General features: G+C 41.6%; 2 protein-coding genes across 4 annotated transcripts; one reads left to right on the forward strand and one right to left on the reverse strand.

Annotated features, from left to right (window-relative positions):
- Positions 1-2,445: 2,445 nt before the first annotated feature.
- LOC115740893 (beta-carotene hydroxylase 2, chloroplastic-like) lies at positions 2,446-4,512 on the forward strand. 2 transcript variants are annotated; one of them, XM_030674536.2, is made up of 7 exons: positions 2,446-3,048; positions 3,165-3,224; positions 3,354-3,425; positions 3,548-3,682; positions 3,923-4,048; positions 4,200-4,256; positions 4,374-4,512. In XM_030674536.2, the coding sequence occupies exons 1-7, from the start codon at positions 2,665-2,667 to the stop codon at positions 4,452-4,454; spliced, it is 915 nt and encodes a 304-aa protein (XP_030530396.1). In that variant the 5' UTR covers positions 2,446-2,664; the 3' UTR covers positions 4,455-4,512. The 2 variants fall into 2 exon arrangements, with proteins under 2 accessions (XP_030530396.1, XP_048140896.1); XM_048284939.1 differs by lacking the exon at positions 4,374-4,512 and having other exon boundaries at positions 3,923-4,083; positions 4,121-4,211.
- A 12,918-nt stretch (positions 4,513-17,430) lies between these two features.
- On the reverse strand, positions 17,431-21,135 carry LOC115740862 (homeobox protein BEL1 homolog). Of its 2 annotated transcripts, XM_030674493.2 has the most exons (5): positions 20,969-21,098; positions 19,737-20,897; positions 18,949-19,331; positions 18,558-18,618; positions 17,431-18,364 (listed from the first exon to the last, which is right to left on the reverse strand). In XM_030674493.2, the coding sequence occupies exons 2-5, from the start codon at positions 20,766-20,768 to the stop codon at positions 17,678-17,680; spliced, it is 2,163 nt and encodes a 720-aa protein (XP_030530353.1). In that variant the 5' UTR covers positions 20,769-20,897; positions 20,969-21,098; the 3' UTR covers positions 17,431-17,677. The 2 variants fall into 2 exon arrangements, with proteins under 2 accessions (XP_030530353.1, XP_030530351.1); XM_030674491.2 differs by having other exon boundaries at positions 19,737-21,135.
- Positions 21,136-21,695: the final 560 nt, after the last annotated feature.

The following is a 21,695-nucleotide window of genomic DNA, read 5'->3' on the forward strand; positions in this document are numbered from 1 at the left end:
TAACCCTTGCCCTAGCAAGGTTCGGCGAGGCCAACCCTCACCCGGTCAAGGGTGGGTGAGGGTCGGTCTCGCCGACACTCCCCTTCGACTCGACGAGGCCAACCCTTGCCAGCCGGCCACAAATAGGGGAAGGGAAAAAAAAAACCGCAAGAGAATAAAAATAAAAATAATTAAAAAATCAAAAAATTATTTAAAATTTTCATGTTAGCACCGGCGATGCCACGTAGGACAACCGCTATTCATAGCAGTGGTTTCCAACATAAATTGGCCGGATAAATTGAATTAGCACCAATGCAAAAATATTTAGGACTAAACTGGTTCAATTGAAAAGTTTATAACTGAATTGATACCAATGCAATAGATTTACGATTTTTTTGGTACTTTTTCTGAGTTAAAATTATGCAAAAGTTGTTATTGTTAGTGTTACGTGGATTTTTGTAAAGTTGTCGTCCCACTTAAACTCAATGATTTCGCTTTAAAATCTAGTCGAGGATGATGCTGGCCAATTAAATTATGAAAGGTGACTTCCAATGGAGCCTTAACATCTCAAGAACTTTGTGGATATCGATTTGCTAAATTACGTGCAAACAATAGATAGGCAAAGACAAAAGAAAATTGCATAAAATATTATGGAATTAGAACAGTTGGTTACATATGTGGAGGTTATGAATTGTAATCTTTGGAAAAAGTGTCAAAAAAGTCTTAAAGATATTATATTTGTGTCAATTCAGTCATAAACATTTAATTAGTGTCAACTTAGTCATAAATTTTTTTACATTTGTACCAATTGAGTTCATCCAATCAATTTTGACTAGACATTACCGACGTGGACGTCGATCATCTTACGCAGCACGGCCCGTGCTAACGTGGACATTTTTAAAAAAAAAATATTATTTTTATAGATTTTTCTTAGTTTTCTCTTTCTTTTTTGAATTTTTTGATAGAGGGCCGGCAAATGTCACCGACACTAGATGAGGGTCGACCACCCTTAATAAAACCAAAAAAAAAGAAAGTGTACAAAATATAAAAAACCAAAAAACCAAAAGAATTTATTAAAATAGAAAAGAATAATAAACAAATATTAACGTCGGCGCCGGCCGTACCACGTCGGACAATCGACGTCCATGCCAGCATGTCCGGTCAAAATTGATCGGACGAACTCGGTTGTCATAAATGTAAAAGGTTTATAAATAAATTGACACCAATAAAAGATTTAATACTGAATTGGCATAAATGTAATAGGTTTATGACTTTTTTCTCACCAATTTTCCCTATAATTTTCTTCCACGGGAACGTCTTGCCGTATTGTCTTGCGCGTTACTCTCGCGGCAATCAGTAAACTGCTCCTCGATTTCTTACTTACGATTATTCCTCGGTCGACGAACCCTCGATGACTCGGTCATTCGCTTCTCAATCCTCTTGTCGCCACGTGTCGTGTACTTCACTTAGGCTTCGCCCATCGGAAACCCCCATGATCCATGAGGTCATCAGGCATTTCATTGGTGGGCTCGTGGATCAATCGTGTATTGCTGTGGCGAATGTAACAACAAGCTCACCAGCATTTCCATCGGTTGGGCCTCATGGGTTTTATGACCTGATTTGGGCCATTAGCCTCGTCACCTTTGGGCCCCCAATGCACCTTCTGATCAATGTAACCCTTTCCGGCCAATTGTCGCTAGAAATCGCCGACGTGATGATCCGCATCGGACGACGCATCGGTAATTTCTTATGGCATGAAAAAATTAAAAAAAAAATTTGCCAGCCTTACACTTTTCGGTAATTATCCCTTCTGTTTTTCTTTTACAAAAGAGATTGAAGCATTGCCAAAGGATAAAAAGGTTTTTCAGAAACTTTCTTCACAACACATGTGCAGAAGTATCCACAGACCCATTAAATAGAACCAATCGAATGGAAGCTGGATAAGAGGAGATATTTCATCTAGGATCCCACTAGCATGACAGTATGAACGGTGGAATGCTAGACATAAGATCAGAGATGAGTCTCGTCGTAATTGCTAAATATATTTTGCCATTCATAACACTTACTTTTGAGATTGTACTGCTATACTGTTACACTGTCAGTGTCTCGGATCTCTTTCATTCAGTGATCAGAGAGGAAAAGAACTAGGTTCTTGCGAGCAAAGGACGAGAGCCGAAAGAAAAGAATCCACGTCGCATTTATTCTCCTCAACCTTCCCCTCAAATTTATCTCGAGTACGATCACCGAATCGCAATCTCCGATGCACCGTACGATTCTTAAGGCTGTCGATGCCAAGAAAGGTAAAAGAAAACTAATTCTGAACGAGGGATATGTTGTTTCCAAATCGAGCGCTCAAAGATTGGTTTTTTGCAGCTTAAATAATGTTGAAGAAAATTTATACACGATGCCTTCTCAAGCAAGCGGATTCGCACGTACAATATAAAAAGAGCAAGACTCCAAGGGGAGAACACGTGAAAAGCCTTGGTAAACTATGTTAGAAAAACTCGGATGTGTCTGAATACATCTCACTTCTGTTGGTTCCAATCCCTCCACAAACCATGTCCCAAGACTCAACTCAACCCATCCCTGCCCCTCTCTCACATAAATATATGTTGGCCTGAACTTTCAGTTGGGACATGGAATCGTCCATTGAAGCTCTTGCTCTGAACTTCGAGCTCTGAGTCAATGGCTGTTGGAATTTCAGCATCCACTTCGTCCACCGACGCAGCCGCCGCCGCCATAGCTTTCCTTTCCTGTCAAAGACCGTCCCTCCCTCTTCAACCCAATCGAACTTGTGCAGCCCCTTTCTCTCTCGCAATTCGCCTGCGAAAGCATGACCGCCCCGTGAGGAACAGGAGCCCTGGAAGACTCTGCATGGTGATGAACAGAGAAGCAGAGCAAGCGCCTGCAGAGAACAAGAACCGTGCAATCGCCTCGCGTGTCGCTGAGAAGCTAGCCAGGAAACAGCTCGACAGGCAAGCGTACCTCGTCGCCGCGATCATGTCGAGCCTTGGGATAAGCTCGATGGCCGCCACGTCCGTTTACTACCGGTTCTCATGGCAAATGGAGGTGATCATAGATGAGATTCCAAGATCCCAAGCAAATACGATACTCTGCTTTATTTATGCAATTATTTCGTTAGAAAGAGGTTCTGAATCGTGACATTCCTTTTCCTTTCCGCATAGGGTGGAGAGTTTCCGATTCTGGAAATGTTTGGGACAGTCGCTCTCTCTGTGGGGGCCGCGGTCAGAGTAGTTTAAAGCTTCCCGTTGTTCTTTTTCTGTTGATGCAATAACTATTCTCCCTTCATCAGGTGGTAAAATATGTTTGTCATTTTGCTGCAACCAAAATTCGTTTTGGTGAAAAAAATTCAGGTGGGTATGGAGTTTTGGGCAAGATGGGCTCATAGAGAACTGTGGCATGCCTCTCTGTGGCACATGCACGAGGTGGGTCGCTTTGGCCATGACAATACGCAATATCAAATTTGAAGTTCATTTTGAAGCAGAGTACTCTGTTTTCATCATGGAGGTCGCCCATTTTGTTCATTTCCTTTTGCTCCGTTTGGCAGTCTCACCATCGACCAAGAGAAGGTCCTTTCGAGCTCAATGATGTTTTCGTGATCATCAATGCGATTCCTGCAATGGCTCTACTCCTTTACGGATTCTTGAACAGGGGTTTGCTTCCAGGACTCTGTTTTGGTGCTGTAAGTCTCCCCATGTCACTTTCCAAGAACTTCCTTTCGCACCTGAAATTCGTTTGGCCTGTGTGGAGAGGCCATTCGACCGTCGACACGTTTAGACCCACTTTGCAATATACTAAATTCGATTTTTTTTTGTATTTTTTTTTTGTCAGCATATACTAAATTCGATTTATTCTGACTAGAAAAGTTGCTTTCCCTCTTCCTGTGGGTTAGTTCGAAACGGTGGACTTTTGAATTTTGCAGGGCCTAGGGATTACAATGTTCGGGATGGCCTACATGTTTGTGCACGATGGATTAGTGCACCGGCGGTTCCCGGTCGGGCCCATCGCAAACGTGCCCTACTTGAGAAAAGTTGCTGCAGCTCACCAAGTAAATCCCATGAAAAATCAGAAAAAATTTGCCAAGTAAAATGCCATGAAAAATCAGAAAGAAAAAAAAAAGAAAGTCAATTTCTTTGTTCCTAATGAACCGTGGGATAATTTGCTGAATGCTTTCTTCTGCTTTTGATTTGCGTCGATAGCTTCATCACTCGGAGAAGTTCGATGGGGTGCCGTATGGACTGTTCTTGGGACCGAAGGTAGGCCCCTAAGTTTCTTTGCTTTTGCTTGTCGGAGACGCAATCGAGCGAACCGAGTGATTCACAAGCGCAAACGATCAAAGAAGAAGTAATTTTGTTTACCTCCGGTTTGAGCAGGAACTAGAAGAGGTAGGAGGCAAGCAAGAGTTGGAAAAGGAGATCAAGAAGAGGATCAAGATGTCCAACCGCTTCAAATAGAACATAGGATGATCCATTTATTGTAATTATGTCCATAAAAAGAGAAAGGAAAAAGGAAAAATAAAAGGAAAGCACAACAGAATTTACGCTTCTTTTTATAAGTTACTCAATCACTAGCCAATTTTCTTGGGGAGGATTCACATAGAAATAGTTGTATAGAATAGGTGCATGTGCATCATGCACGTTTATTTCACGTGTTGATTTGACTAACGTGCCACTCTTGGGAGAAAAAAAAAATGAAAGAACGACAACAAAAAAAAAACAAACTGATGCGGTTTGGCCATGGCGATTGGTGAATTACTTACCGCCGGTCATTTATTGTGCATAATTTAATCTCCCTATATTAACTCTAGCTACTGGAGAAAAGACTTGATATCTCTTCCACACAAGTTAAATGTTTGGGAAATGCTTCCTTAAGAATGCAATCGTGAACATACGATCTCAATAGTAGATTCACACATTATCATCATGTATTTTGCATAAAGCACTCATCAATTGAGAGATCGTGCCATAATAGTAGATTCATACATCATCACCGCGTATTTTGCATAAAACACTCACCGATTAAGAGATCATGTCGTAAAAGAAAATAACTTACGTTACTCACAACCTGTTAGGTTAACGGCTTCTTAATTATTTAATTACCGAAAAAGAATACCAAGAGTTCATTATAGCTATATATATATATATATATATATATATGTATGTGCTATCAGGGATTTTATAATAATAATAAAAATGGTGTGTCGGGCTTTCAAAGGAGAGCAAAGCGACGTCTCCAAAATACCTTCTATTAAAGAAAGACGACCAAGAGGGGTAAAAAGAAAACTATCTGGTCAAATCATAGATCGGTAGGACCTTCGGGGGGGTGGGGATTCTCGGCCCACAAATCTTTTGACCTTTGACTTGTGACTATGAATAGTACAGTAAAGCAGATGATCATATGCTTTACTGAACTTTTACTCGAGGAAAGCCGGTGAAGCTACTAAAATCTGTCATCAGTGATTGATTCCCAGAAATCTCAAAGCCCTAATCAGCCATCAGCTGTTTGGCACGGCCGACTGAACCGAACCGATCTCGTCTCGAAGCATGCCACGATCCGCGAATCGCCAATATTATAATTCAAGCGGAGATGGATCAACCCCTTTCTGGTGTCGCGTCCGCAAGGAAGCAGAAGAAGCAAATCGAAGGGCCGGAGCGAAAGAAAGACCGTGGACCAGTACACTAGCATTGGATTTTACGTGTTTTGGCCACGAGCGAATGTGATCTCCAGAGGAATTGGAGAAGAACACGTAGCCAAAGGGAAGAGGGCGTGGTCTGGTTGTCGGAAAAGCTCAAAAGAGCGTAAGAGCTTTCGTCATTGGGCAAGGATTTTATTAAAAAAAGCACCTGCCGACTTGCATGAAATGCGAACGTGGCAGAGCTGCTAATGACACGATTATTCCTTGTCTTATGTGATATTCAAATGTTTCTTTCTTCAATTAATCGGGGTTAGACACGATGCATATCATGTACAGCGATCAATTCAATTTTAAATTTATCAATTGTGTTAATTTAATCATGAATATTTCGACGATTTATCAATTTAGTCATAAACCTTATAAAGTTTTGCCAATTTAGACATAAATTATCAAAAATTTTATAACTCAATCAGCAAATCGGCAAAAGGTTTATAACTAAATTGGCACGATTGACAAAAAATTGGCAGGATTGAAAAGTTTATGACTAAATTAGCAAATCGTCAAAAGGTTTAGCACTACATTGGCACGGTTAAAATGTTTATGAGTGAATTGGCCATGTACAATAAGTTTAGGATTTTTTGGACAATCATCATGTTGTTGGCCTTTCTTTGTGTGGATGTGTATATACCTGGTCAAATTGGCACTCTTTACTGTGGGGCAAAATACTAAAAAAATCCTAAACTTATTACAATTGTGTCAAATCCTAAAAAAAAAAATTCTGTTTTAGTTCTAAACGTTTTAGTCCATTCAATCAATTTTTGACCTCTCGGCACCGACGTGGATGCCAATCATCCGGCGATATAATATTATAATATTTTTTTGAATTTTTTTATATGTGTACTTTTTTCTTTTTTTTTCTTTTTTTTTTTTTTTCTTTTCTTTTTTTATCTTCCCTTTTCTTCCTTCACCCCCCCAATGGCAAGGCTCGCCCTCGCTAGTGGCCGGTGAGGTCGACACCTCGGGCCGGTCATCGAGGTCAAGCGACGGGCCGGAGGAAGAAGAGGGGAGAAAAAGAAAAGAAAAGAAAAAAAAGGATAAAGGATAAAATATTAAAGTATTATATCATTAGATGGCCTGTCAAAATTGGCCGGATGGACTGAATTGGCACAGTTGCAAAAGGTTTAGGATTGAATCGGTAAAAAAAAAAAATTAGGACTGAATTGGCACAATTGCAATATGTTTAAGATTTTTTGGTAATTTTCTCCTTTAGTGTGTTTAAGACTAAATTGACGCGATTGAAAGGTTTATGATTAAATTAACAAATCGTCAAAACGTTTAAAACTAAATTGGTATAATTAAAATATTTAGGACTAAATTGCCGTACAATAAGTTTGTGACTTTTTGGACAATTATCCCCTTAACATCCAATAACTTTGCTAAGGCTGATCATATATGTACACACGCATGTACACCAACTAAATATTTTCTTGGCAAAAAGATTAGTAATTGACCATTTCTACTCATTTTCCATGCTTTGAAGGAGAGGGAAGATGGATTCATTAACGTAAAGGCTTATACTTTGGAGGGGAGAATTACCAAAAAATTCATAAACCTATTGTAATTGTACTAGTACTAGTACAGTCCTAAATAACTTTTTTGCCAATTGAGTCGTAAACCTTTTACATTTATGTCAATTTAGTCCATCTAATCAATTTTGGCCAGCCTACGCCGACATGGATGTCGGCCAACATTGATGTGGCAATTTTTAATAATATTTTAATTTTTTATAATTTCTTTTGATTTCTTTTTTTCCCTTAGACTTTAGGGACAGCTAGCCAACCCTCTCTCGAGGTTGGCGAGGGCGTCCCGACCCTAGCCTGTAGCTGGTGAAGGTTAGCCGACAACCCTCGCCGACCCTAAAGTCCAAGCGAAGAAAAGAAAAGAAAAAAATATAGAAATAAAAATAAAAATATATATTATAAAATATTATTAAAAATTATCCACATCAACGCGGACATCCATGTCAACATCGATCGTTATCCACATCCGCACCTACCCGCCAAAGCCGGCCGGATGGACTGAATTGATACAAATGCAAAAGGTTTAAGATTGAATTGGCACAATTGCAATGATTTTAATAATTTTTTGGTAATTTTCTCCACTTTTGAGTATCCAGTATATTTACTTTGATTTAGACATAATACGGCTGTATTGACCATGATAATTGATGAGTTGTTTGAGAAAAAAATAGCCCACGATAGATCAATATCTAGGGGAGCTTTGTCTGAGAAAGCCATATACATCATAATTATTAAATTAAGCCTAATCCCTCATTGGGTTTGCAATTCTTTTTTTTTTTTGTCTCACTCGTACGATGAAGTTATGGTTCCGACAAAAGAGGCCGGGGAGAAGAAGTTATTGGAGAGACGTGTTAAGCAAAAGAAATTGAGACGTCCACGTGACTATTTTAGAGATAAAGAAATAATGCGGAGGAAATTGTGTTTCTTTATGCATATTGCTGCGTGATAGAGATAGAATTTATATTAGATATCCTTGAAGAATATCAGGAGATTTCTCATATTTCTTAATTTTTTTTATGTCTCTTAAGGATTGTGAATTATCTCCCTTGATTTGGGAAAGTTGTTCCAAAAGTCCTAAATTTTTTCACGTTTTGTTAATTGAGTCCATCCGATTAATTTTGGCTTGTAGACTTCGGCTGTTCAAAGTGGCACAACCGGCACCGACATGGATAATTTTTATAATTTTTAATATCATTTTCTGTTTTTTTGTTTTATTTTTTTAATGTCGCCGGCGAGGATTACCGGACCCTCACCGAGCCTCACCTAGATTTCGGTGAGGCCATCACAGCCACGGGCAAGGTTGCCTACCTAGGGCCCGAGAGGCTAGCTTGGCATAAACTTTCGTGGCCTCACTAGCCACGGGTGAGGTTGGACGAGGGCTCGGCAACCCTCACCAGCTATAGTAAGAAAAACAAACAGATAAAAGAAAATAAAAATAAAAAAGAAAGGAAAAATAAATAAATAAAATTCAAAAACATTAAAATATTATTGAAATGGTCCACGTCAGAGACGGCCATGCCATAAGATGACCGACATCCATGTCAGTAATTTCCGACCAAAATTGGCCGGATATACTCAATTGACAAAGCGTGAATAAGTTTAGGACTCAATTGACGAAATTTAACAAAAAAAAAATGACAAAATTTAAAGGTTTAGAATTGAATTGGCAAAAATTTAATAGATTTATGACGTTTTGGACGATTTTCTCCCCTTGATTGTGCATATCCTCGAATGGTACTAATTAAATAAAATTGATACCGTAACTTATGACCTTAGAATGTCATTATGTAAAGTTTATAAGTATACTCATGCACCCTTCATCAATATAGATAGAAAAATGTACAAATTACTCCATTCTTTCCTTCATATTTTTTTTATTGGGATATATTCACCGAAAGTACTAAAACTTATCATAAAAGTGTAATCAAGTTCTAAAACTTGTTAAATTGATGCAATTGAGTTTTTCCATTAATTTCGTCCAACTTGGCTAATGGAAAATACTAAAGTGATTTTTTTTTAAATATTTTCTCTCCCTTATGTGGAGATGAAATGGCTAAAACGATGCCGTGTTGATTCAAATTTAATTTTTAATATATTTTTTGGTTAAATTTAATAAAAATAAGCTAAGTAAAAAAAAAACAGTTGCTGCTTCTTCTTCTTCTTTTAATGTAATTTTAGCTATTTTAATTAAATTTAAGTAAAAAATATCAAATTTACATCAAAACGATGTTATTTTAGCTACCACTCACCACTGCTCCACACGTGCCAGAAGCTGCTACGTGCAATATTGCTGACTTCACACCCACATCAGCCAAACATCAGCATCACGTCAGCTCCGAGGTCATATTCTATCGCATAAATATGCAAGAACCAACAAAACAGGGGCGTAACCACATTATTTTTTTTTTGGTCGGAGCGTAACCAAACTCTAGACCAAAACAAAAGAAACGGGGTGTAACCAAACGACGGTTCTCACCCGTCCCCGCTCCGTCGCGAGGAACCAAGAGATCTTTGCCGGTGCGCCCTTAATAATGATTTCGCATCTATAGCTAAATCATTGAATGAAATAAAGATTGATAAATTCATATAGAAGTTCATAAATCTCAAGCAGTGGAAAAAAAGACAAAAGTTTAGTAAAGCTAATAATTTGTAAGGAGTAAGGGAAAAAAAAAAGGTAGTAATTCCGTTAACATGTACGTGTGAGTTAAGTTAGAAAAGTCTCACATCAGAGAATTGATGTGGTGTGGAGCAGTTAGAATGTCTTAGTTGGCCATGCTTAATCAGCTTAAATTGTGTTCTAGGGAAAATGAGTCGGAGAATTGACGTGGCGCGAAGCAGTTAATTTATCCTAATTATACCATAGCTTATTGGCTTAAGTTTTTCAGGAAAGATAAGTTCAACCGAACATGCTAACGAGTTCGAATTTGAACTTCCTCTCTCTTGGCCATCTTTCGAGGTGCCGAACCATCATAGCTAATCATCACCGATTTAGCTTAATGCTCTTTTGGGAAGAAAAAAGTCTTGAAATGAGCTGCGCACAACTTTGGTGGGGTTAGAAGGCCTAGGGAAGCAAAAGCTGTCCACCAGAAACGCTTACCCCTCTGGCTTTAGGGATAAGACTTTCGCATGTCATCGGGTTATCTAATTCAATTTCTCATTACTCTAGGGTAAAAATTATCTTATTATAGCTCTCTCTCTCTCTCTCTCTCTCTCTCTCTCTACAATGTCGATTTGTTGGAAAACAGCGGCCTGATTTGGGAACCCGTTTGTCGGATTGTTGAAACATTTGAGGGGTTGGTGCAGGGCACGTAGCATACAATATCAAGTTCCTTACCTCTGAGAAGAAAAAAAAAAAACCGTGCACCGATCTGTTCGACAGCTCCGACTCCAGATCATCGAACGAATCCCATCGTCGTCGAAGGAGCAACGACGGATGCCATGTTTTCCGACGTAGATAGATGCACCGTGTGCACGGCAGCTAGAAGAGAGGAGGCTTCCCCAATGGAGGGCCGAGTACCGTGTGACATTAATTTGTTATTACCTCTCTAGGTTCGCTGATCAGCTCCATGTATCTAATCCTAACCCGGCAAAATGATCCTTTTGTTCGCAATCACATTTACACGACAACCCGCCGACCCGCCTCGAGCTCTTACTCGGGCAGAGGCTACCACGTACATTCCTCAAAACTAAAAATGGACTCGTCGATGGAGTTAGCCGAGGTGAGATGGCTACAGCTTCACGCATCGCTACTTCCTCGGTCCTGATACTTGATGATTTCCTACCTCCAAGAATCAATGATCGACCGCTTTAGGATTAAAACACACGCTGACGGACGCTCGTACAATCCAGCCATTCCATCAGCCGGTGGCCAAAGTTCAGGACTCAAGAAAATCTGTCTGGTTAGAGTATAGCAGGAAGCATTAGTTGCAGCAGGTTCTCGCAATCTCTCTCATCTTCAGATGATGTCCACCATGAGATGATACAGCAGGAAGCCAGCGAGTAACACAGCTCGATCCATGACCACGTGACGAACCCCTGCGGTGTGTACTTGTATTGTAGGAAAACGTTAGCGGCTTCAGCTTCAGCCGAGGGGGGGCAAAACAGAAAAGAAAACAATTTGACATTACCGAGGAGGTCTCCCCTCAAAACGGGGGCATGCCGAGATCGCAGAATCATACTATCGTCGCCTAGATGCTCGCTACAGTCCAATTTTCAATTTTCAAATTGCACGTAAAGGCAAGCTTTTGCATTATTCTAATGAGGCTGACGAAGCCAAAACGAAACCCGGAAACCAACACCAAGGATGCCTTTTTCTTTGCTTCTGTTTCCCCTGCCCATTGTATTTGCAGCCTAGTTCTTCAGGTTTTGCTGAAAAAGTTGCCGCAACTAGGCCTCTTAGTAATGGAGCCATTCTGGTTTTTGAAGGAAAAGATAAAAGTCTTGCTCGCAATTCGCATCATTTTTTTTTTCAGTCTCTATAGGCTAAATCGAATCCGATTCATATTGTAATTTCATTTGGCCGCTTAACAAATCAACTTTTATCAGCAAGATAGAAAATCGGGCACGTCAACTAAATGATGGGTCAGAAGCAATTTGTATACTTCCTGAGTTACTCCTGTTCGCATCATGTTAGTGCCGTGTCGTGTCGTGTTTCTTAGCCATCGTGCCTTATCATGTTCACATCGAGATATCGCCGTGCCGAGTCCAAAATTACCGCCTCATAATTAGGAGACCACCTAGGAAAACCAAAGCCAGGACCACACGTGCTCATGGGCAGAGACAGGCTCAAAACATGATGCCACGCCAATGAAACCGATGGCTCTGGTTGTGTGCCTCAGCCGAGGCCGAATGATCTTTACAAAAATCAGCAAACGACTCAAGTTGTCTGAAATGGAGATCAGTAAGACAAAGGAATCTTGTACAGCTCGTCGTCCTCGCTGTCATGCTCCCTCAACAACCCTCAATCTCTGAGTCTCTCGGTCTTAGCCATATCCCCTTTTGCTTTGCAATATAAAACCAAACCAACCCTCCCCTACTTTTCAAACACATTCACACAGAACACCCACAGCTCGAGCAAGAAAACCCATCGAATCTTTGCCTCGAGATCACCTCGGACACCAGCGCCATGAACAGCAAGGCCGGTGATGCTGCTGCACCATCAGCAATGTTGGGCAACGGCAACGGGGGATGCATCATCAGAAGCAGGCCTCTTCCCAAAAGAGGGCAGATCAAGTACCGGATCGCTGCGACGGCCTTCCATTCCATCGCCTCCGTGGTTGCCAGAGCTGCTGCTGCTTCTTTGTCAAACCGCCAGCACTCTTCTAGTTGCAAGAAAGAATGCTTTAGAGAATCTTGAAACAACATGTGTCCAGGAAATGTATAAATAATGTTGATATATGTTTAGCATCCTTGTTTGTGATCTCATTGTGGGATTCATTAACGAAAAGCCTTGGCAGATTCTTCTTCCGTCGTGCAATTATTTCTGGTTACCTCTGCTTCTAGTTTGATCAGAGATGGACCTTTTCTTGAGAAGCATCATGTCCTGTGATACTCACTGAACTGTTCTGTCATTGAGAGGAGATAGAAAAGCTTCAAAGAAAATGAAAGCACCATCTGCAACTGAATCTGATGCAGTGTAGAATCTAATCATATACTCATCTGGAGAACCAGCCACCGTCACGCGAAGTAATCGATTTACGACGATAAATACTCTTTCTTCACTGTCACCAATCTCTCTTCTCCGTGTCAAGAAAGTATCTTCCATAAGAACTCAATTCTGTGTCAATACACAAACTCATAGCCGCCGCTCTGATCCTCGTACTCAATCTTTCTTGCCGGAATCGCACAATTGGCGAAGAGTTAGCTGAGGAAAGACGGAAATAAATTATTTTAGAACCCAAAAAGTATGGATTTGCTTTCCCGCTTTGATCCTCATGAATCAACTTGAATTTTGGGCAAGTCCAGAAAGCATGATTTAGCCGTATATGCACTCATCCGTGAGTTTCAGATATACAATGTTACGCAAATCAAAGTTTTGAGGAATTTCTATCGGGCCCAAAATCAATTTTGGGCTTCTAGTAGTCCACGTTACATTCTACCAGGGATCCAACACCAATCTCAAATATGCATAATCCGTAGAGGTGGCAAAATTAGTCTAGAACCCATATTTCATATCGGTATGTCATAAATGAGTTCCTTAAGCTTTAAAAGTGGATCATAAATGGGTGTTAAATAGATCATAAATGGGCCTAATCAAATGAAGCAAGGCTAATTAGAAATACCACAATATTAAATCACCTATGACAAAGCACGACGTAAGGGCCAAAATTTAGGTAGCTCCTTTTTTTTTTTTTTTTTTGGATCGGACATAGATATGGGATATTTCAGATACAAACATTAATTTCTTTTCCTCGTAGTTCTTGTCTTTCTTTTTTGTGTTTGGGTGGCATGTACGAGCATGGATGGGGTCTGAAGAGGCAGGCTTCGAGCACATAGGGACATCTCACAAAGTCTATTGGAAAGATAGTTGGGTTGGCAACATGGGACAAGTGAGACGGTACACATTTAACATATATAAAGAAGATGCAACAACATAAAGGGGGGGCCAATGTGATGGATAAATAACCTATTTGATAGCAATCATCCTCGTGGTCGCGACCTCTCGAGGGTAGGGTAAGAGTCCAGGATTTAGGTTTAGGGTTGATCTCTGAAATGCTAAGTTTATTGACAATCTGCAAAATTAGTATAGTAAATTATGTGGCAGATCATTATTGTTGGACATTGAATATGTTCCATTTATTTACAAGAACGGACCTTACATACTGTCACATCATATAGTGTACCGATTTCGTGTATCAATCTTTGTATATTTGACATTGCTATGAAGAAAGAAAAAGAAAACCAATTTGTCAATATATGACCAAGCTGTAATAGATCTAAATTTCAATAACAAGAACTCATTGAGGCTCAAGTGAAATTTCCCAAAATGATCCGGTTGAGCATTAGACTCCTAGTTTTAAGAAGCCGTAAATTATCAGCCCATTAGCTAATAACCCCATCATTAGAAATGACAACAATCTATCAAGATCCCGGAATCAATTGACTAAGATGGATGTGGTAGATAACCCATCACTCGAAATCAACTGACTAAGATGGATGCGGTAAATTTTGTATTTATGCACGGACGGACCAACCTTTCCAAATTGGCATACTTAGGTTCCACATGCGTGTTGGGATTAGTTTCCTTGCTTCTCATGATTAATTAACTTCGTGTAATCAAGGGAAAAACTAAAGTAGGCAAAGGACACATTGACCTGAAATCGATGAAAGCCTTTTTCTCCAGCAAAACTTAGCACGCAGAAGAACATATATGAAGGTCCACACCTCTTATAGGGTTTCGTACATGGAGATGTATCTTACCGACGATGTTTCCAATGAGGACATTGCAGTGAATGAGTTTAGGGAAATCGATTCGAGCTCAAGGGGTTCGTGTTCCGGTCGGTCACATCGCGGAAGAATATTCATAGAGGCGGTCCCCTGGGTGTCTGTCTGCATGTGTACTGAACAAGCTCTTTGGTAGGGCTGGTGCTAAGAGCTTGCCGGTTAATCGGAGCTGAGCGATCGATTGGTATTTCGATGAGTGTGCTCCTGCTGGATCAGCTTCATGTGGGTGTCATTTGATCATGGACGCCGACCTACCGACTCTAGAACAGCGGGAACAGCAGATAAGCCTTTCCTAACCCCAAGAGTTTCACTAATGAAAGTGTGTCTCTACCTAGGTTTATGATTTACTCTTCGTTGATTTCCGACAAATTGATCAGGTGTGTTTGGGGGCGCTAGAGAGTTTCCAGCTACGAGAGCCGTCTTCTTGTTTTGCGAACTCCTATACTCGACATGATGTATTCCGGCTTCTCCTTCACTCGGGAATTACCGGGGGCTGAATCAAGCAAAGTGTGTGTGCAACAAGAATAGTCTGCCACATATCGTTTGATAATTGATCTTACAAAATCAATCTTCAAATCCTAGCGATCATATAGTGATTTATTTATGTCCGATGTCATGAGTTATATACATCGATCAAATCATGAGCGAGTAATTTCTTACGAGCTTAATGAGGAGGGCCTTCATTATATGTCATTCAATTTGGTTCCATCTCTTGTAATGTCTCCTCGAGTCGAAATCTAAGGAGAAAAAGAACGACAAAATGTTAGGTTTTTCGTTTTGTGTGTATGTGTGTGTATATATATATTGCTTGTACGCCAATGGTGGTATCTAAAATGTAATCGAACCTATCATTTTCATGTTGCGATCAGGTAGTATTCTAAGCGAACTTTCTCACACCACGCGTTGTTCATTAAGCTGTTTCTCTGAAAAATATCGGTGAGTGTAATTGCTTGGCTCCACCTACCAGATTCAGTTTCTTGCTCCTTTGCCGGTGATTTTTGGACGAATCCAGCATAAAAAGGTTTAGAGACTAATCTTGGTTATTACACACAATGATTAAGATGGCGCGTCTATTGCTACCTTGAAACTCAAAAGAACTATTTCCCTTTTGCATTTGATTCTTGCTCCTCTTTGCTTGATAAAATTTGTCCAGGCGACACAAAAAAATTAGCAATACCTACATATGCATTCCCTAACGGTCGTATATCGAAGTTAATTTGTACCCGAATGAACATAATAGTATGTCTTTATATTCCCGAAACTCGAATATAACATACTATGTCTATGGCTATGAAGTCGCGACAAGTTAGAGAATTTTGGCAGAAAGAAAAACATGGAATCACGGGTTTTTTCCATTGTCGAGAAAGTTGTCGATGTTTTAACTGCCGAATCCCCTAAAATTGCTTGTATGGAGCAACAATTTAACACAAAAACCTTGGAGTTAAACTAGATGTTCATCCAAGCGAAATTAAAGTGCACGTATCACTTGCTCAAGCCCCAAAGCTTCCTTGCCTTATAATATTGTCGAACCTCTGATTACTCCGTAAGGTTTAGGGAACAAAACAAGAAAAGATTAATAAAATACTGAACCGATCATTATAGTGAAGCCTTCGTTAAGAAAGGAAGAAAAAATATGCCAAACATTCTTACCACAATACACATATTACGCAATGCATCTTCCTCAATGCTTTGATAACCTTCCATAGCACTAGTGCTGAGCGATAGACGAAGGAGAAACATGAACTTGAAGGCTAGAAACATGATCCGCTATAAAGGAAGAACCCCACATTGTTTGGTTAAGCTACTGAAAACGATTAGCCTGCAATAATTATTACCGTTTACTCGGAATCAAAACATGTGTCGTCGCGACAAGCGGGTGTCGTTTTCTTTAGTCGCGCTATGATACGAATAAGCGAATTCGAAACATTAATTTCGGCAATTAAGACAAGAACCAACCGTTGAGGAGGAGATTATTTTGAGGGACCCAACATGATGAACATTAAGAAAGCAGTTGTAGCAGAATGTTGTGGTAGATTGATCAGGGAAAAAGAAGAAGATCCCACATGATCAGAAACATAAATATTCACGTGAAGTATATTAGAAAAAACCTAGTACAAGGAGCAAAGTTCGAAACTCAGAAAAGAAAAGAGAAAAAAACATCTATTTATTATTCCTCCACAAAAAGAGGGAAAAAAATTTGCAAGTTTCTTTAACCAAAGAACAAAAGGGTACTAAAAAAGCACCTTTTCTTCCCCTAGCCAAGGCAACAGCATAAACCGTCCAAAGTGGGACAAATCACAAAGCAAAGCAACTTATTGGCACGAAAGATCATCTTTCACACGAAGGAGAGATGGATCCGAGGGACCACAACCTCAAAAAAAAAAAAAAAGAAAGAAAGGAAGGATCTTGATATTTTCGTCTCTAAAACACAAGAAAATGTCTTAATCTTCAAAGAACAAAAACCCCAGATGACCCTCTCTTCGTCCTCAAATTCTCCATTTGACATCCCCCAAGACCACAGAGAACAAAAAATATCTAGGGCATGTGAACACAAAAGAACCCTTTGGAAGTTCAGTTGAGAATAATAAATAAATAAATAAAATCGGACCCAAAACATGAATCTGTTCGAGCACCGGACAAAAATCACGAGAAATCTCGTGCATGATGTTCAATTTAATCGAGCACGGCTCCGAAAGAGTAGGCCTACTATCACGAGCTAAAATGTTGTAATCCTTCCAATCCCATTAAAGAAAACTATGAACAAGATTAAAATGATAGCGAAGTTGCCAACCATATGCATGAAAATTGGCTAAAAAGATTCATAGCAAGCATCTAGCACCTAGCAAAAGTTCGTCTAGAAATACTATTTTTTTTTTTTTTTTGGGTGCATGTATGGGGTATTCAAATCTATACCTAAATATATAATCTAACACATATATCGTCATCTTTCATGATAAAACCCCTACCAGATATATCCATATTGAAGAGTGCAGCAATTTTGGTTTTTCCTATCTCCATTCTAACCGGCCAAGTCGTGGAGCAGCTGAGCTCCCATCAAGTTCCTGTAGGGCAGGGTTTGCCCTTCGCCGTCGAGAAGCGAGTACTGAACCGGGTGGCAATCTTCGATGTGGTCTCGAGGGTAAAACAGCGAGCTCTGCGATACCGACGAGAACGCCAGGCTCACCCCATGGCCCGGCCCTCCGTGCTGCTGCAGCCCCAGCGTCAGCGACACGCCGCCCCCGTTCCCGTTGAAGTTCTGGTGACTGGCGTCACCGCCGTCGTTGCCGTACGGGGCCACCGAGGTCGGGTGGTGGTTATAGGACGAGAAGTCGATCTCCATGCCCCCATACGCATCGCCAACGCGCCCGAAGCCAGAGCTCTGAGGGTGCAAGTGGTGGTGGTGGTTGCTCTGCGGGGTTCTCGCAGCCGCGATCTTGGAGTGGTGGTGCTGGTCGCTCTTGTCGGGGCTGGTGATGATGGAGGAGAGGCATTCAGAGTCGATCCGGACCAACTGATCTGTGGTCGGCTTTCGATCCTCGACGCGCGTGGTCTCGCGGTTCTGATTATTCGGCCGGCCTTCGTCTTCGAGATCCGTAGCCCCGTCCGAGGATCCCATGTTGTCGTGCTCCTTTGTTTCTTCCATGTACATCTCCTCCACCATGGGCTTCCACAGCCTCACCCTCGCATTAATAAACCAATTCGACACCTGCATTAGGAAAATAATTAATCGCAAATAAATATTATAAGCGCTAGGGTTTTTGTTCTTAGGGTACACGTTAATGATGATGGTGGCGTATGTTCTCTCTTTTTTCTTTTCTTTCTTCCTTATCCCATTTGAGGACGACGAAGTATTTCGGATGAAATTAAAGAGAAAGTAACATAGAACGATGTGGACGTGCCTGGCTTCTCGATAGGCCTGTTTGGCGAGCCAAAATATGCTTATCGACATCGCTTGGATACCTGCGAAAAACAGTCCCCGCAATGAAACAGAATCAAGATCATGGAGGGACAAGAGAGTTCGGAGAAATATATGATCCAGAAGAGAGACTAACTATGTTTATGTTTGTGTGATTTAAACGACGAAAGACCATCTTTCAGATTTTTTTTCCTTTTTCGACCAAAAAAATCTGAAAGATGGATGGACACAAGCTACCAAAAGGAAATGGCATTGTTTGAGGCAAGCTAATGACTGAGAACCCAAATTTACACTATGCTCTCCTGCAAGTAAAGCTCGAGACTTCCACACACGTAGGTAAATCGATGGACAGATGGGTGGATGGAAGTACTTACGGGTGAAGAAAGTGTTCGAAGAGCCAGGCGCGGAGGACCGACACTGACCGCTCTGGCAGGCCTCTCTGCGGCCGCCAAGGGTGGTTGTCCATCATGGTCATCTGCTGGAACGCCCTCTGTTGCCTCAGGGTCTGGTCGATGATCTTCAGCCGCGGGGTCTCGCCCCTCGTTGTCCCTGGGGACACGAGGTCCTTCTCCCCCATGGCCTTCTTTGTCGCCTGGATCTGGGCCACGATCCCGTCCCTCAGGCACCGGAAGTGCCTCGACATGGCCTTGGAGGCCAGCGCCGAGTAGACCGTGGCTGCCCCGCTCCCCGCCACAGCCTCGAAGGACGACACCACGGCCTTCATCTGATCGCAGTAGTGCCTGTATCTTCTATCCACCTATATGGAGTCCAAGATCATTAATCAGACACGGATAGGAGAAGAGGGAGGCGGACACAAGAAATGGAGCTCTGAAAAGTTCGTTGCTGAAACTATGTTCGAGCAACATAGAACATTTATGCATATGCCATGAAAAGGAAAAGGCATAGAAATTTCTGAAGTAATTTAAAAAGGGAGGAAACCCCTCCAAAAGAATTGGCAGGATGTGGGCATTAATTGGATGGCCCCTCTCAGTTGCTTAATTAGCTCAGGAATCAATCATGCACACCCACCACTTAAAAAAAAGTTTCAAACTTTGCTGTGTCTCAGCCTGATGAATCATGCATATCATGTGTCGTTTCATACTTGCTTGTATAAGAGAGCAACTGATTAAAAAAAAAAAACCGCAGAAAACACAAATGAAACCTCGTCAAGCATTGCAAGCAGCTTTGTCTTCCTCTTCTGCAACTCCATGAATTCAAGGGACCCGAGAGACTGTTGCTTTGAGGACCCGCTTGGTCCGCTGTTATCGCCATCTTGATCATCCCAAGCTTTGCTTTTGTTGGGCTTTTGATGCTTTGTCAATTCACTTTGCTTAGCCCCGAGGCTGCAAAACTCGTTCAGGAGCTCCTGAGCAGGACCCAAGTACTTTGAATTCCTCAGCTGGAACTGCCCGGCTTGTTGATGCATCATCATCATCACTTGCTGTTGCTGAATATGACTCCCCAAGTTGGACTTCCCGAAGAACCCTTCTCTCGAAGTCGAAGCAGCAAACGATCTCATGTCGCCTTGATGCTGATGATGATCAGTGTGATGGCCACCACCACCACTTGTGTTGGTGTGCCTCAGTTCGAAGGATTGGAGTCCGATGCTTGAAGGATTGGCCGAGGAGAGCGAGAGCGAGAGGCCTTGGCTCGGCCTCTCGTTCCCTTCGCACGGAAAGACGCACCTTATGGAGGAATCATCCACCACAAGCTTGTTGCTCTCTTGCCAAGCGGATGCTGAATCGTCCTGCGAAGTCGTTGCTGCCGCTGCCGCCGCCGCCATCAGATTCTGATCGGCCGGCGCAAAATTAGGCTTGTGGAATTCGTGCCGGTAGAATTCGCTCGCCGCCGAGTCATCAAGCGCGGCCGCCGCTTTCGAGGATGAAGGTCCGCTTTGGCTATTGTTGTTGGGGCTCACAGCTTTGGCGAAGAAGTTATTGCCTTTCCACAAGAGCGCGTGGTTCTGGGGAGGGTGATTGGGCAGACTGTCCTTGGGGAAGCCGATCATGTCCATGCCGGAGGCCAAGTTGAAGATCTCCGAGCCGGAGTCGTAGCTCGGGATTTGACTCACGAGATGGGGCTGAGCCTGGATCGCCGGGTTGTGGGAAGAAGATAAGTCCGAGTAGCAAAACCCACCGGTGCTTGAGGATGAGACCACCATGTTGCTTGATTCCTCTTCACCGCGCACGAGCATATAGAAATGGCCCAAAAGAATGTTGTTTTCACCCTTTCCTTTGCCTCTCTTTCTCTTTCCTTCTTTTTTTTCCTGCTTCTTTTTTCTGGGGGGTATTGTATCAGCAAGAGTTGCCTTCTGTTTCTGGAGTTTCTGATGGCCTTCTGCTGCAACTTTTGATTCCCACAGAAAGGTTTGGTGGGGGGGGTAAATGGGAAGAGCAAGAAACTTCCCAATATTACCAACGAGGAGAGGGCGAGAGGGAAACAGATCTTCCAAGGAGGCGAAAGATGAAGAAAGAAGAGGAAAAAATCAAGTCTTTTGGTGATTTTGATCAGGTGGATGCGGTCGAGGTTTTAATTCCTGCAGCTCATACCCTTCTGAGAGACGGGAGTTATTGGGTTTGAGATGATGATGATGATGATGATGGTGGTGGTGGTGGTCAGGAGAGAGAGAGAGAGAGGAGGAAGGAGTGGAGCTGCTCTGTGGTACTGTCAATGAGCAAACATGGTATGGTGCGGGTACGCCATGAGAACACAACCTAGGAAGAGAGAGAGAGAGAGAGAGAGAGAGAATTTATCAGATGGTTCAGGTCTCAGAGATATAGAGAGAGGGATCAGAACAGAAGAAGATGATGATGACGATTATGTCCTTCCTCACTTCCTAGGCATGATCATCTCCCGCACAGACACACAGAGACTTCTCTCTTTCTCTATTCGAGTGGGTCAATGCAAACCGCGACATAAATACATCCAAAATAGACTTCCTAGAAAACCCAAAATATCAACTCAATTATTTCACGCCCCCAACAACATACAAAATCAAATTTATAAAAAAAAAAAGCCACCTAATCAAATTCGACCCAAAAATAAAAAATAAAAAATTGAATTAAATTAAAAAAGAAAGACCACCTAATCAAAATCCTCTGCATATTAGGAAGGACGCATC

This window comes from Rhodamnia argentea, chromosome 9 (assembly GCF_020921035.1).
Source record: "Rhodamnia argentea isolate NSW1041297 chromosome 9, ASM2092103v1, whole genome shotgun sequence".
Classification (NCBI taxonomy): Eukaryota; Viridiplantae; Streptophyta; class Magnoliopsida; order Myrtales; family Myrtaceae; genus Rhodamnia; species Rhodamnia argentea.